Below are 16,453 nucleotides of genomic sequence, written 5' to 3'. Positions count from 1 at the left end.
AGATGTAGTAAATGACAGTCATTCATAATGCGATCAGGAACCCTGTGAATGAGACTTGGACTCCCAGAGAAAGAGCGCATTGGTGTTTCATAAGCAGATCCCATTCACAACACGGGAGCGTTGCCCTCCATTGAAGGCGGTGTGAGTTGCAGGTGCTCAGGACCCTGGGTCTCTGTATCAGGAGTAATCCAGTAATTGGGCTGTGGTCTACGTGTCCTATTGCAAAAGCCCTCGATCAATGCCTTGGAAAGACCTCCAGGGTCAGCAGACAGGAAAAGGAGTGACTAAACTAACATGGTAAAGGGGAGGAGTTGGAGGTGCAGCATCTAATCCAATTTTTGTGTCCTCACTACTGGGGTGCAGGGCCTGCTAACGAGTGCGCCATGTACCTCCTGCCACAGCTACACACAAAAAAATGTGACCAGGAGAGCCATGCTGGGAGCTTTGGCTTCCAGCTAACTGGGAAAACACTGCTGAGGCTCCAAGTTCAACTGCAGGAGCATCTGAATGCATAAAAATCTGCTTCATCAAATCATTGGCAGCATCTGATCAAGCTGAACGCCTGATGCTCTCTGCCAACAGGAAATTAGCACTGATGGCAATTTCTGTATTTAAAGGGCAAGTCCTATGCTACGAAGCTGCCCTGCCAATGGGGACCTGTGTTGGCATTTGTGCTGGCAAAGGGAAGGGGCGCTGGCATTTGTGGTGCATTCCCTGGTGGGCACAAGGGCTGGCAGCGCATCAGCCTCTGCTGGTGCCGTGTGAGGAGCACTGGAGCTAACCCCTCTTGGGCTGGGGGAGGACTCCCACTCCACCTGCCCAGCCCGGCCAGTCAGGCTGAGTGCTGCCAGGAGAGTTGCGCCCATTGTGTAGTTCAGCTGAATGTGTCACTGGTGTTAGGTTCTTGCTAAGTTCAGCCTCCTTTTTGTGACTCTTATCCACAGGACCAATTGGAGCCATTCCTTAAAACCAGTGAAAGGTTTTGCCTCCGCAGCCCTGGCAATGTAAGTCCTTTATCCACAGAACAGATCCACCAGCGGGATTCTTCTGCACCTACCCCAGCTCTGGTCCCATGGGCAGTTCAGTCTCCCAGGCTCCTTTGAACCTGGGGCCCTCTGCAGAGGCTGCCTGAAGTGGCACTTCTGTGAGGCAGGTGAGTGCCTGGTCTCTGGGACTCCACTGAGAGCACTGATTTCGTATGGGTCACCGCCGAACGCTGTTTACACCAGCCTGGTTTGGATTCAAACCAGCAGCCTGAAGAGGCTCTGTAGCCCCTTACTCATCACCTGAGCTCTCTTGTCCACCTTGCTCTCCTCCCCGCTGGGTTTCCTTTCAGCCATTTAAGAAAAGGTTGATGCTACTCCAGCCAGAGCTTCTCCCATTGGGAGCTGCTGCAAACACTGTTGGAGCGCTCCTATCCAGCTCTGCTTTCAATCTCAGGCAGCCCTGAGTAACCATCTCTCTGGGAATTGCACCCCAGCATACTGCAATGGCACCGCCAGCAGTGCCCGAGTCCGAGCCTGCAGGCCGAAGCCACGACACAGACGAGGAGCCGGGAGGTATGTTTTAAATACTTTTATTTCTTAATTTACATAAAGGTATAGATTTGGCTTTATTTCTCTTTATACTCTGAGATTGACAATCGGTTGCTCTTAAAAAATAAAATAGCCATTTGCTTCTGAAAGAAATCAGAAAACTATTTTATACTCCTGCCTTGTATAACAAGAAAACCTACGATATACTCCCATACATCACATAGTAAAAGTGATTGCAAGTGCTGGTTTACAAAACAATAAAGCAAATAGAGAAGAAACCAAATAACTAGGGTGTGGGGGAAAGTGAGACAACCTTAGTGTTCCAGTCTACATAGAGTTTATTTATGTCTCCATCACTAGTTTGTCTCACCCTGAGGTTCGACTGAGATTAGAGGATGCTGGCCCCGTACTTCAAGCTTCACTCAGGTAAGCAGTCCTGTAGCTTTTACCAAACCCAGCTCTGTGAGTAAAGGCTACAGAATGTGAATACTTATTTGGTGTGGTTGCAGTGTTAACAAGTGTCTAGTTGCTGCCTTGTCCCCACTGCCCTCTCTTTTGCCTCCTGCTGTGCAAAAGCTCCCGTGGAGGTTGCACTGGCACAAGGTAAAATGCTTTTAAGATGAAGTGAAGTATAAGCAAGCTCTTGCAATCTGCTGTAACCATCTGGTTTTGCTGAAGGCACCCTGCAGCCTCCCCAGCTCTCTGTAAACTCTACCCACCCGTTCATGCAGAGCGCATTACACTTAATATGCCAGGGTAACCACAGACAATTGCACTAAGGGAGCAGGGATCTTGCAGCAGGCTACACCTGGACAAAAGGTACAGTGTATGCTTGCCAGTAGCATTGACCACCTCGCCTCAGGTGCTGTGTGCATACAGGAAGGAGGGAGAGAGTTAGCCAGGCCCCCGACCCCCACCTTCCGTTCTGATTGTTTTCCCTTCTCTAAGGTGGGACAGGAGGGTTTACTAGACTATGTCCTAGTTAACAATGCAGTTTGTTTTGGGGGGGGCGGGGAGAGTAAGAGGACAGTGGCTTTAATTTAAATGGGTCCTGGGAGCATCTGTAAAGACTTAAGTCTAATGCACTGAACCATATTTTGCTTACAAATAGTCAACCCAAGCCTTGCTAATATATGAAGTCCCTTAAGGTAGATCTTTAATTGGGGCCCCTCTAACAATTACACCGGGGTGTGTTTTCAAGTGGAGTTGATAGCTCTACAATCTTACATTTTGTGGCCTAAGTTGCTTATGCTAAAGCTTTCTCTTCACTCTGGAAGTGATTTCATAAAATCCCACCTCTCTGCAGAGCTGGTGCAGATTTCAGACTGGTACATTGAGCTAGTTCTCTGTACAGAAATGAAAGGGTCTCTCCTTCCACCAGCTTCACTCTAATTCTACCTTCATATCTTCCCTCTCCCCATTACGCCAGCAACTGCAGATACACACAAGGCACCGCTAAACTTTTGCTGTGTGTGTTAAATAATAAGCCCACAGTTCTAGCTGTTAAGTGACAAGATCCCATTAAACAATCTGGATTGTGGTGCAAAATGCCATTCACCACATTCTCTGTTTCTATGACTTTTCCTGAAGCACTTCTGTGGGGAAAACTCATAATCGCTTTGTCAAAACTAACACCTAGAGACCCTGCCCTAGTAAACTCTGCGGGTGGGAGAGGACAAGTCTAGAACTGCAGAGTAACACCAGTGGCACACTGCACCAGAATACTGGAATTGGATGTTTGAGAGAGGGTAGGGAAGAGCATACTTCATTGATACAGTGCCTCATAGGTCCAGTCTCTCCATTTTACAGCTGAAGAAACAAGCAGAGAGGTAGTGACTTGCCTGCAGTCCAAGTGGCAGAGCTGGGCCTGGACCCCCACTTTTCCTGTCGACAGGAATATGCAGCCTCACAAGAGGGAGCGGGTACTAGCAGACACCCAGAATGTTACAGCAGAAGGTAGGTTGTACCCGGCCGCCTCCTCTTTAGTGTTTTTCAAACCTCTCTTCTGAGAGTGGTTGGACAGCTTGACTTGACTTAGAGCTTTGTTATTGCCTTGCCCCCTTTATCCCAATTATCTGGTTTCTTTCTAAGAGAATAAATATTTAATAGAAGCTCTAATAGAACAACGCTTGAAAAATTCCGTCCCGGAATAGAAATATGTAGCTACAATTCAAAAAATACCTTCATCTCTTCAGGTGGCTGAACATGGATCACGGTCTGTAACGGGGAAGTGGCAGCCTCAGGATGGGGGTTCCAAATTCCCTGCTCCTTCCCCTCCCTTAGTTCTCATGGCTCGCTACTCTACCTCCTTGGTGCCAGGTCTCTCCTCCTCCAAATGGAGAAGAATTCAATCAGTGAAGGATCATTGGTGTGTGGGGGACTGGAACTAATTCTCCATTTGCTTACAGCGTGGCTGAACTGGGCCTTGTTTCATAGGAAGTGAGGTCAGCCCTTCCTACCAAGGAGATGAAGGTGTATTTATTGGCTCTCTTTCCATTGCAAATTGATGGGAATAAAATCTCAGTAAACACCGAAGTCCTGCTCTTGAGGGTAAGTGCTGTAACTTTTAAGACAAAGCACTTGAAATAATAATTTAGGAAATTCAGCTAATTTTCCCTTGGCCTCTGAGATCAAGTGACTAATTGTTGTTTATGTTTTACATAAATTAACAGGGAACATCTTAATGAGAAGCACAAAAATTCATGTGCTCTAACTCAGGCCATTGGCTGCCAGACTGCAGAGTTGACATTTTCCCCGAGCAATGTTAATAACAGTCCAAGATGGGAAATGAAGCATTGTTTTGAACTTGCTTTGGTTATTATTTTAGTGGCGCACAAGCGCATTCGCCGCTCTCCTGGGGATGGGCCAGGAGTGGGGCTTCTGTCTCCAATTGTTTGCTCAGCCTATAAGAAATACTTTAAAAAAAAAAAAACCCACCATTTAAGAGTATTTTAGTGAAAAGTAGCCTTTGCAGATGCATCCTATAGAATTCATAGGGAGGAAACAAATAGGTTTTGCTAGAGAATTCTATAGGGCACGTCCATAACAGCCATTTAAACCTTATTGGCACAGTTTAGAAGAAATTAAAAAAAGTCTCGTGAGATTTGTTTTAGCACACATGTAGGGTCACTCACCTATCCATTTAAGGTAACCAAGGCCATGCTAGTTTCTCTAGCGTTACTGTTAGCCAGCGTGAAGGGCTTGTACTGCTCTCATTCCTTTGGTAGGTTATCCCAGATAAACCACCTCCTAGCCCCAACTACAGTTAAGAGCTGGTCTCATTAATTCCAAGGGGATTAACAACAGCTATCTCTGGTTTTTAAAAGAAATATTGTTAATGTGGCTGTTTTTGTCCAGGCTGCTGGTAACTGGAAGTATCTGCCCTCTTGTGTGTTTTCACTGCAGAGCACAGCTGCCTTCCTTCAATGTAGAGTGTGGAAGTAAAAAGACCTGAAGCATTTTAAATTGGGGTGGACTCTGATTACTTAATGCAGGTGTCAGATATGCAGTCACTGCAGTGATGCTTGAAAGGATGGAGACATTATGCTGTCATTGGAGCCACTGATTAACTGGCTAAACTAATCAGTGTTTTTGAGATGATTAAAACCATCCCAGGGTTGGTAATGCCTTTGCTAATTTAGTATTGTTTCCAATCCAGCCCTGGCCAGAGTTTGAAAGGAAGAGCGTTCTGCTGGGCTGGCTGAAAAGGTCTGAGGCCTACATACATTTTACAGTGATATGTAGGTAAATTCAGAGAAAAGTATAAGCCCTAACAGTTTGGGGAAAAAAACAGAAAAAGGTGGTGATTTGGCAATCTGATATCATTTTTCTGGTGCTGTTAGCACTTCATTGCTCTCAGTTGTAATATGTTCCATGCTGGCATAGTATAAATTTTATACTTGAATGTCAACCGCAAGAAACAAGACCCCTTGGTTAAACAAAAATTATCTGACTGATTAGAAACAAAATCAGCTAAGAGAGGCTCACTTCTTACTAACTCAGTTTAGACCAGTAGACTAGTGTATTAAAAAGAAAATCCCAGTCGCATTTCTGTAAAGATCAAATTGAACTTAAGTAATATAGTCACTCCTGTAGGAGGGAGCAAACCAGAACAGTAGGACGGTGGGGAGGGGAAATGGGGTGTGCATTGAATCTAAAAACCCTTCTATAAATGCAGTTGCTGGGCAGAAACAAAGCTTTATAACATCATAAATGTGCCTGAAAATACTGGAAAAAATTATGAGTATTTGCAACATGCCTAATGATGAACATTATATGCATGTAAACAAAGACGGACCATTACTGGCACATCAAGACAGCAATACCAGACTCCACATCAAGCAATTAATCTCTGGATTTTGGTATTCTGCAAACCTCCTTCTACCTGGAACTGAAACTGTGTGTTAAACAAAACTGGAAGCCACCAGATATCACTGACCGTAGTTTTCCTGGCTCTTCTGTAACAATCCCAAAGAACACCTTGTGCAGGGAGAAATTTCTCCTCCTCCCAGCTCCTCCGGTACTCCCTTAAGCAGGATGCCGTTGCTTGAAGGTCTGTGCCATACTTTCTGAATGGTCCCTTGGAGCCCTCTTGGGGATAGATGCGGCAACACCGTGGAAGCTTTCGCATCCAATACAGGTGCATGGGCCTTTCGAGATGCTCAAAGTTTAAATACAACTCTATCAAATCTCTATTTTATGTCTTTCATGAAGATAAAGCATCCTCTGACTTGTTTAAATAATAATTAAAGAAATCTGGGTTGAGCCTTCAATTTGTAAAGCTGTGATGTACAGAAAAAGTCCCCAGCTAGCATAGTCTCTGGCTGACAGAACTGGCAGCATTTAATAGGACAGAAGTTGCCCTGTATGCAACGTAGACTTCTTCACTGGCTAAACCTAAAACTGTATGCACACTGTACAGTCACGCACAAGGGTAGTGTGGTTGTGGGCTCTTCGGACACTCAGCAATGTGGGGAAACCCTACAATATCCTTAGGCTTAGGAGCCCTGATATCTAGGCCATCCCCATTCATTTCTTTGACCCTGACCCTGCAGCTGGTTAGAGTGAAGTGATTAGTTTAGCACTCGATAAGACTCCAAATGCATCCCGGAGCTGGAACTTTTGCTTATGTCCAGTACTGGGGTTTCCTAGCAGGAGGTTGGAGTGGTGGTTGTGGGAGCTGGAGTCCACACAGCGTTTCCTTCATCATCCATAATGTCAACTGTGAATAAAAGGGGAGAAGTCATTAGTGTGACAGGGGCTGTGTATGGATCTATGAAGACAGGCGCTGGTTCTGTTCTTCCCGTGAGCTTGGAAAACAAGCCCTAGTCTTCACTCAAGAGGCCGATCCAAACAGATGAGGCCTCATCTATGTGCAAGTTGTACCGCTTTAATTATGCCAGTATAGTTAAAGCAGTACAACCAGCCTACTGCGGGGTGCAGTTCTACTGGTGTAGTCTGTTCCCACAGGGGAAGGGGGAAATGTTGTACCAGTGTAAGGTGCTATGTTAGGGCTTGTACTGGTATAACTAGAGAGGTTAAAAAAAAAATCACTCCCCTTTCCAAAATAGTTATACTGCCGTGTAGACCAGATCTGTCATAGCCAAGTTCATTGGTAATTTACTGCTGTGTAACCCACACCATTGCTAAGTACATGAAGAATAGGCAGTAGGAAAAACAAGGGAGGGGCAGTGTAGGTACACTTAACCCTTCTGCAAACACAACCAGATTTACCCCAGTGGCACATTCGACATTCCCTCTGAAATCAGCCCATTATCTGTATCACAGGACATCCAAGAAAGATGCTTGACCGTAGCTTGAGGTTTTTCTAATGACTATGCCTATTCAGATTAGAGCTACAAGCGCTTACGTGTGTCTTAAATTGCTCAAAGACTAAACACTAAATTTTACTAGGTGACATGGAGTACTGGAAAAATTACACTAAAATTAGGAAGAAAAGGAAAAACGTAGAAAGAAACACACTATCTGTGTATTTATTAATGGAGCAGATTTGATGGGAAAATGACTGAACAATGAGGTTCTAGGCTTGTTTTTAAGTTACTTTTCAAATTGCCTCTCCTGCAATCTGAGGGTTAAGCTGGGGATGATTCTGCAATTAGAAACAGCAATTCTGCCACTAATGAAGATGAAATAGAACCCAACTACCTCTCTTCGCACTGCAGGGGTCAAGGGAGTAAAAGGCAACATACATTTATTTTAAGCAAGGGGCACCAGCAGTTTTGATACTGAATTCCCTGTTGAGTAGGGAAATACTATTTTTACATGACCCTTCCATTTCTAACTGCTCTAATGGGAAACATGTTAATGCCATTAAAACTAAGTCTTGCAATCAGTCTTTGATGATTCTTTAACCATGTAAAAAAGCTGCTATTAAATGGCATGAAGTTGGTGTTAAACTCCCAGCCCAGTGCATGAAAAGTATGAGCTTGCCTATTAAATGCTTAGATTCTGCCGTGATCTATGTCCGCCCATAGAAGCAACGCATCTGCTGCAGTCAAGATTGTATTACATCAGTCCCCAAAAAAGGCCATTCTTAATTGTGCTATTTCATGATGATTCTCCTAGTGCACTTAGTTTATGGGAAAGAAAAATCTCCTCTTTTGTTAAACTTGCTTAATTAATTTTGGCCCCAGTCAAAACCCAGGAAGAGTTTATCCTTTGCTCCAAGCTGGAGTTGTGTGACTGGCGGCTAGCGATAAAAACAGCCTGAGCTGGGAGGACGGGCTGGTTGTGGTCTAAGGCCAATGTCTCAGAACTGTCACCCAGTATTAAGGGGGGAGGGACACGGAAGAGGCAGGAGAAAATGACCGAGCAAGGTCTTGCACTGTCAGAAAGCATTTTTCAGTGAAAGGTCTTAGCTCTGAAATACATTTTTGGATAGTCACATGGCAATGCCATAGCAGATTTAATATATGCAAAAGAATTTCAGGAGGGGCCAAATACTGACCTTAGATGAGGGTATCTGGCTTCCACTGAAGTCAGTAGGGGTTGATTATGCACATGGGCCCTACTCTGTTTAGAGAAATGGTCATGGTGTTCCTGGAAATCAGCCAGGCCAGTGACGGGCTATGTCTAGCTACACTCGAGTGGAGAGTGTACTGGGGTGTGGTTTTTTTCATACCCCTGACTGACACAGCATGCCAGGATAAATTTTAAGAGTAGACCAAGCCAAGAGCAGCTGGCTTGACATTGGTCTCAGCGTTCATGTGATGCTCCTTATTTGGATGGGGCTGCAGGATAGTCAGGGGCTGCAGTATCTTTCAAGGCTGCTGCAAAATTGGGAAGTGTTATGACCTAGAGCCCCCCACTCTCCACCAGACCAGAAAATGAAGGAGGTGTTAAGTGGTGCTTTTTCAGAAGGTGGGTGGGGGCTGAGACAAATTTTATAGGCCCTTTCCTCTCCATGTTTATTTATTTTAATCAAGGCAACAAATCTACTTCTCAAACTACATCTCAGGCCATGCAAAACACAAGGGGTTGCGCAGGCCTCTCAGATGCCTCAGTCCCTTGCAATTTTTGGCCTAAAGTAGTGATTTTATTGCAAGAGTCACAGAGATCTGATGCACTGGGTTTTTGCTCTTATGGGTAAGCAAGGCTGGAGGTAGATCTCATGTGGCTTTGCTCTGAAGGATTGGGTGGAATTTGCTCCGAGGAGGCTGTAAGGTAGGGCCTTGGGGGTGGGCAAATAGAGTAAAATGGGGAGAGTTTGCAGCTGGGGATGTTTTGCTGTAATTATCAGAACCCAAAGTCAGCTACATTGCACTCTATCATGTTGCTCACCCTTGTTCCCTAGGGAAACCTCCTAGTACACAGTGCAATCCCTCTGCCAACCTGCAGTGTCGGGAACTGGAATTTCTTCTCCAACGCCCAGCACACACGCAAGTCACCATTGTCATTAAGAAAAACATTTTGTGTTGGTTTTGGTCACTCACCGTCTCAGACTTTCACAGAGGCTGGTGGCATCATCAGTTGATTCACCCTGGATGGAAGGGGAGGGGAAAATGTCAAGTATAAACCACCACCATGGAGGTGTTAGAGCATCAATTAGCCAAAAGAACACTCCCTAAAATCTACCGTCCTTGCATTGAATTGTCATGGTTCATGCTGTCCGTGCCTCTGTTATTTCTTTCTGAGTGCTCAGTCTCTAAAGAGATAGGAAGCTAGTGTGCATTAGCAGCTGCACCGCAAACACAGGGCTGGGGCTCCCAGCTCTTTCACGGTAGCGTCCGCTGGTAATTCTGACAGCCACTGGAACACACAAAGTAATGCCGCTGATACTAATTGACAAGAACCTGGCAACCCTCCAAAGGCATTCAGATATGTGGCAATTGTTTCCCTAAGCAGGGAACAAGGCTGTTTGTGCAGTAGCGGTTGCTTGGTGTCCTTTTGACTGACAACATAAATGTAAACAGCCACCACTGATAAAGGTTAGTTAAAAAAAAAAAAAAAAGTCTTCTTTCAATCACTGGAGCTGAAAGACTTGTTGGGCCTGACAGCAGCTCTCGGGGTTAGATCTAATCCACCAGGCTGTGCAACTTCTGCTCAACCGCCCTGTTCTCTGTCCCAGTCAATGTAAGCTGCCTTACGTTGACCTAACTGTAGTGTAGACCAGGGCTCAGATATAAATCAGTCATTTCTGAAGCTATACAGAACACGTTAATTCTGCCAGTGCTTTATTCTTATCACAGAGTATGCATGTGCATTGCTGGCAGGTGCACCAGGAACACTCAGAATGCACCACTTGTGCAGCATGTGGAGGGTTAAAATGAATCTTCTCCCTGTCTCTCTTGGGTACTTCTATGACCCCCATCACCATAGTATTTGAGCATCTCCATCTTTAACGTATTTATCCTCACGCTCCTCTGTGAAGTAGGGCAATGCTATTACCTCCCACCCCCTTTTACAGATGGGAAACTGAGGCTCAGAGAGGTTAAGTGTCTTGCTCAAGGTCACCTAGGAAGTCTGGAAGAGGATGGAACTGAACCCAGGTCCTCATGTCTTACCTACTGGATCATCCCTTCTCTGCCAAACACTCCAAGTGTTCGTGGGGTTTTCTGCCTAATCTCCTAGGAACAGCCAGGTAGAACATTCCTGCTGTGCTGCCCGCCTACATCCTAAGTATCCTTGGATTGCAGCAGAACTCCCAGGAGGCACCGGAAGATCAGCAGTGAAGACTTACCAAAAGGGGGGGAAATAAGGGCCAAAATGCTGCTAATTCCAAATTTTTCAATGGTAGTAAAATGTCCCCCCCGGACCTGAGCTGCCAGGATGCTGGAGGAGGATCCCAGAGCTCAGAGGGCTCCCACTGGTCTAACAGCGATAATCCCACATTGAAGAGTTTGGGAATATTTGCTGACTAAGCAGCTGTTCCTACACTGTGCTATTTTCTCCCGAGGGAGGGAGATGGGAACCATTCTGTTATTTCCTGACAGGGAAGGAAACTCTTCCAAACTGCCTTTTAAGAACCGAAACTGGTCAGAGACACTTTTTTTTCTAGTTGTTTTCACTGTTATCTCCACCAGTTACAAATGAGTCCCTGTCCCCACCCCCAATTTCCTCCATCTAGAAAACCCAAATATTTCTCCGAGATGCGATCAAACAGATTTCATGATACGTGACAGCATCTATAATTACGAAGTATTCATAGAGCCATCTCTTTAATATTAGACTACATGCTCTGAAATTATGTATTAAATATTTAAGGTTGTAAAACAGATCTAATTTTGTTCTATCCATAGCAATGCCTAAGATGGAAACTTCTGTAGGAACAAGAGCCAATTTAATATACAGTTGCTGTGACCTTTTATGGGTTATTTTCTCTGTGCACCAGCCTCACTGAAAGGAGACTGGGCAGTTTAAAAAAGGCTATCCTCCAATTACCCTTTTAATCCAGACAGTGACACGGCCCACCAGCGCACTACCCACTGCACCCCAAGATTGATTTATTGTGCTAGCAGCTATACAAACACATAATATGGGAACAGTCCCTGCCTCAGCTTCTGAAACAGAATTTGCTCCCAAAATCCTAAAAGAGAGCCACATCTTCTCCTTCCCTACGTTCAGGCAACCTTCCCTTTCTAGCTGCCCACTCATCTTGTCCTCATTTTGGCTAAAGTTTTCCAAAGTGTCTTTAGTGGCTTGGGAGCCAAGCTGCCCCTTTCAAAAGTGACTTAGACAATTAGAAATCTAAGTCCCCTTGACTTTCCAAGGGATGTAGGTTCCAAAGGGCTGGAGGCACTTTGGAAAACGTTACCCTGCCTGTGCTTGTGACTTCCCAAACTCGAGGCTGCAGTATCACTGACTGAATTGAGGAGGAGCAGGAGGAAGAGAACACAATTGCTAGCTAGTACCTAGGGGCATTAGCAAGGACGAGACGCAAAAGGAAGGAAAAGGCTGTGATTTTCTAAAGGGGGGCAATAATATTTGTCAGTGCTTCCCCGATCCTTTGAACAGTATGTTTCATGCACTGATTACATCTATAGTGTGCATGTTTTAGTATCCGACACATTTTCAAAATACCTCTTTTCGCAGTACCCAAATTAGAGCTATTGTTTTGCTACAAGGAGAGAGGGATATTAGGAAATAAATGCCCCAATTTTTACAGCTTTCTGTATCTAACATTATTTAACTTATGAACAGCAATAAAATCCCTTTACAGGGTTCCTTTTGCCCTGTGATGTTAACAGCAAAACCTCTTCAACCTTCGCAATACTCAGGGCAGTGGTTCTCAACCAGGGGCACGCATACCCCTGGGGTATGCAGAGGTCTTCCAGGGGGTACATCAACTCATCTAGATATTTGCCAAGTTTTACAATAGGCTACATAAAAAGCACAAGCGAAGTCAGTACAAACTAAAATTTCATACAGACAATGACTTGTTTATACTGCTCAATATACTATACACTGAAATGTAAGTACAATATTTATATTCCAATTGATTTATTTTATAATTGTATGGTAAAAATGAGAAAGCAATTTTTCAGCAATAGTGTGCTCTGACACTTTTGGGGAGCAACTAGATCTTTGTCTGATTTTTTGAGCAAATAGTTTTTAAGTGAGGTGACACTTGGGGGTACGCAAAACAAATCAGACTCCTGAAAGGGGTACAGCAGTCTGGAAAGGCTGAGAACCACTGATTTAGGGCCTTCAAATTCCATAACCCCCAATCTCCATTGACTGCAACTGTAGTCAAAATGCTAGAGCCCCAGACATACACAATGCAGGTTGGCATTAAGTTTTAGGACAGGTATCTGGCCACTTGAAACACAAAATTCTCTGTGGTCAATTTCCTACAGAAACAGAGGCATCACGCAGAACATCCCTTAGAGCAGGGGTTCTCACAAGAAAAATTTTGGTGGCCTTAGAGTGCCGTAGGAAAAACAAATATGCACAGAAATTTAAGTAGTGTTTTTTGCTGACTCAATCATAAAAATAATGTGCAATTGTCTCTAGTCTTTACCGGACAGAATAGAAACAAAATAAGGTGCTTTGCATGATCTTGTCTTTTTTGTTGTTTCTTTGGCTTTTTTGATTCTTTTTTTTAGACTTGCTAGCTAGTAAGTCTAGTGCTGTGAAAAGTGATATTTGTATGCTTGTTAATATCACTTTAAATGGCAGACTTACTATCTACCTGGGAGACAGTGAAAAGTGATATTAACAAACATACAAATATCACTTTCCACAGCAGTCTTACTCAGCTCCGGCACAAGCTGGGCGACAAATTAAGCCCTGGATAGAGAGGTGGGTAAGGAGGCAGCGGGGCGCAGGGGTGATGGAGGGCTGAGGGAAGCGGTGGAGTCCAGAGACAATGGGGGGTTGGTTAGCCTGCAGCCGGGGGATGGAGACCGGCAGCCAGAACCTGCCGCCCCAGGGCGGAAGCCGGAAACCCAAGCCCCACTGCCCATGGGAAGGAGCTGCCTGCTCCTCTGGTGTTTGTGGCTCCAGAGAGGGACAGGGCCCAACCCCTGCTGGCAGCCCCAGGAGGGGGCCATTGCTTTGTGTCCCCCCCCAATCACTGCCCAGGAGGCTATGGCAGCAAGAAGAGCCCCTGGTGGCCGCCTTAGAGTCTCTCCTGTTAAAATGATGTGCCTAGAGGGACATCTGCAAAAAACCTACCTTTCTGTCCCACTCAAATGGTGCCTTTCTGCAGACGCCAGTTACGTCCAAGAGAATTTCACCTAGTCTTTGGGAAGCACAAGCCTCCCCAAAACCACCACAGAAAACACCAATGTCACTATTTGTTTCATAAACACCAACACAGCTTTCAAAAGCTTTTGTCTGTTTGTTTGAATATAAATAATAACCTACCTAAGGAGATTTCTGAGACCAGAGGGTTCTTTAATCTAGCAGACCAAGGCGTAAGATCCAATTACTGAAAGCTGAAGCTAGACAAATGCAGACTAGAAATAACGCACAATATTTGTTTTAAAACAGGGAGGGCCATTAACCACCAGAACTGCTTATTCAAGGCTATGGGTGGAGTCTTTCTAAATAATACACAATAGCTAAACCTGAAGTTAGGCAGGAATTGTTGGTGAAATTCTCTGCCCTGTGTTACGTGGGAGGTCAAACTAGATGACCATAATTGTCCTTTATACCTTAAAAATTATGAAAAGCAAACCTTTCCTTAAATGCTAGAGACAATTCATCCGCTCAATTACTTTTCTTAAAGGGTGTTTATGCTTTTCTGCCCCAGAGCTTGGTTAGCAACAACTCTCCTGCCCTGCATGCATGACTACAATTGCCTGCAGGTTCACTATTCAAGTACTATAGCAATTAGCAGCCCAGCAGGGTCCAGCAGTCTGTGAACCCACCCACTCGAACTCGTGGAGTCAATTGCGTAGCGTTAACTTCATAACCCTGCTGTTTGAACCTGCCTGACAAAACCAGAGGCGAAGGATACACCACTCGTAGCCGCCTCGTCTCGGGGAAATGCAGGGTGAATAAGTATGTTAAAGGAAGCCCTATGAATCGGCAGAGGAACAGAACGAGTTAATTGTACAACGGCCCAGCTCATACAGTGTCTAACCAGAGGACCTGTACCCAGTGCACATCCCTGGCCGAATGTCCAGGGTAGGCGTCTACTTTTGGGGTTCTTGATCTCGGACTGGAGCACACAAGGCTTGTATTCCAGGGGGATAGGCAATGGTGTCAGCTTAGTCTCCCGACAGTCCGAAAGGGACTAATGCAGTTGCGGCCACCCAGAAGGAAGGCGGGCAGGGACTCAAAGGGGAAGGAAGATGGGTCCCAGTACGGGGTGGGAATCTCCATGTAGTCTGGGAGGAGTGCTCCCCCCCGTGCAGCAGAGTACAGCACCCCCTTCCTGCCCCCCATTTACAAAGGGAGGTTCTAATGGGCTTTCCTGGTCAAAGAATACAACAGGAAAAAACCTGAGCCATGGAACCAGCTCACTTACTCACCATTGTGGTAACTGCAGGGAGCATGTGAAATGGGCCCGTCCCTGTAGAAGCAGAGCACTGAGATAGCTGCATGTTAAGGTTTCCATCAGCCCACCCCGAGTCAACTGTCTACCTGTATTGTTTCTGCAACTGATCTGGTAACATCAACAACTTCATGAACACGCTCCAAGTAGATTTAAAGCTAGTTATTCTGAAAATCCTGTCCCAGCCTGTGATACAAACGGGTGGCCATGGACTAAAAGACACGTTCAGATTTTGTTAGGCATGGGCTGACCCTGCTTAGCTCACTCAGAACTCTGCTCGTACCCACAAGCTGTGCTCAAGGCAGCGACAGCCGCTCGCGCCTCTCGCCATCATTCAGCCTCCACATAAATTACACGCACACAGTCACGGAGACTGCACCCAACTGAAATTTCACTGCACAGGGATTCACACCAACACTTCTCTTGGGTTTCACCACATCCCCTGGAGGGCTCGGAGTCAGTCAGACCCAGTTAAATCCAACAAGTTTCACCTGATGTTGCATGTCTACTGGGCCCAGGTTCGTTCAGAGGTACTGCCGAGTATAGAAACAAGTCAGAAAAATCCCTGAATTTCCTTTAAAATTATTTTTTAAAGAGCCCAAGGAGCAACAGAAACCAAATCAGCTGTCTAACTATTGTACAGTGTTCTCTTCAACAGCTCCCCACTGAGCGCTCTCGCCACAGCTGCACGGGGAACAAGCATTGGTCACAGCAACGCATCATCTTTATGTCAGTTGCCAGGTTCTTCTAGCCAATAGGGAAACGACAGCTCAGAGCCTCTAGCTCAACAATTCAGAGCTTCAGCTGCACGGTTTTTCATCCAACAACATACAGAGTCCTTCAAACCCCTCCTTTAGCTCCTTCCATCCCTCAAGGCAGGAGCGACAGTCCAGTGGCCAGGCTGCCCGGCTGGGACTCGGACTCAACTTTCTGCTCCACCAGAGACTCCCTGTATAATGAGCAAATCACTGTGTCTCTGTGCCTCAATTTCCCATCTGCAAAATGGGGCAAAGGGCACTTCTTTATCTCACAGGGTGCTGTGAGTCAACCCCATTCAAAATGGTGAGGACCTCAGAAACTATGGCAACGGGGGCCATATATGTGCAGTGCCTGGCTGCCTGACCAGGACTTGAGAACAACCAAAGCAGAGGCTGCTTCCAGAGAGCCCCTGCCTGGCTTTACACTGACCCCAGTGCACTCTGGGAGTTCGGTCCGTACGGTGTAGATACTCAAGCAGTGCAGAAGAGGGTAATACCATGCATGGTGGTGTACCTCACTACAGAAGGTCAGTGCTTCGATTTCAAAGCTCCTGGTGACCTGGTACATTGACTGCAATGCCCATGTAAAACTGCATCCAAGCGAGAATGCAGGGAAGGTGAAGGGTGATGATACAGCAACAGAGAGAGGAGCCCAATGATTTGCAGGGGGGAGGAGACGGAGAGTTAGTGCACAGCTA

At 45.6% G+C, this 16,453-nt stretch overlaps 1 protein-coding gene and 1 long non-coding RNA gene across 2 annotated transcripts in view; one reads left to right on the top strand and one right to left on the bottom strand.

The window, feature by feature from the left end:
• Window positions 1-1,232: 1,232 nt before the first annotated feature.
• LOC115271276 lies at window positions 1,233-4,453 on the top strand. The gene is made up of 2 exons (XR_003899882.1): window positions 1,233-1,961; window positions 3,345-4,453. It is a non-coding gene; the product is annotated as an uncharacterized LOC115271276 (long non-coding RNA).
• Window positions 4,454-4,530: 77 nt separating this feature from the next.
• SPNS2 (sphingolipid transporter 2) overlaps window positions 4,531-16,453 on the bottom strand; it is a 154,291-nt gene continuing 142,368 nt past the window's right edge. Inside the window, exons 12-13 of the mRNA XM_024207664.3 lie at window positions 9,488-9,534; window positions 4,531-6,756 (exon numbers count right to left, since the gene is read on the bottom strand). Of these exons, the coding sequence (XP_024063432.2) occupies window positions 9,492-9,534 (43 nt within the window). The 3' untranslated portion in view covers window positions 4,531-6,756; window positions 9,488-9,491. The remainder of the gene's footprint in view (window positions 6,757-9,487; window positions 9,535-16,453) is intronic.

This window comes from Terrapene carolina, unplaced genomic scaffold, assembly GCF_002925995.2.
Source record: "Terrapene carolina triunguis isolate 2854851 unplaced genomic scaffold, T_m_triunguis-2.0 Scaffold231, whole genome shotgun sequence".
Classification (NCBI taxonomy): domain Eukaryota; kingdom Metazoa; phylum Chordata; order Testudines; family Emydidae; genus Terrapene; species Terrapene triunguis.
The sequence above is the reverse complement of the archived record's forward strand: the minus strand, read 5'-3'. Positions and strand labels throughout refer to the sequence as shown.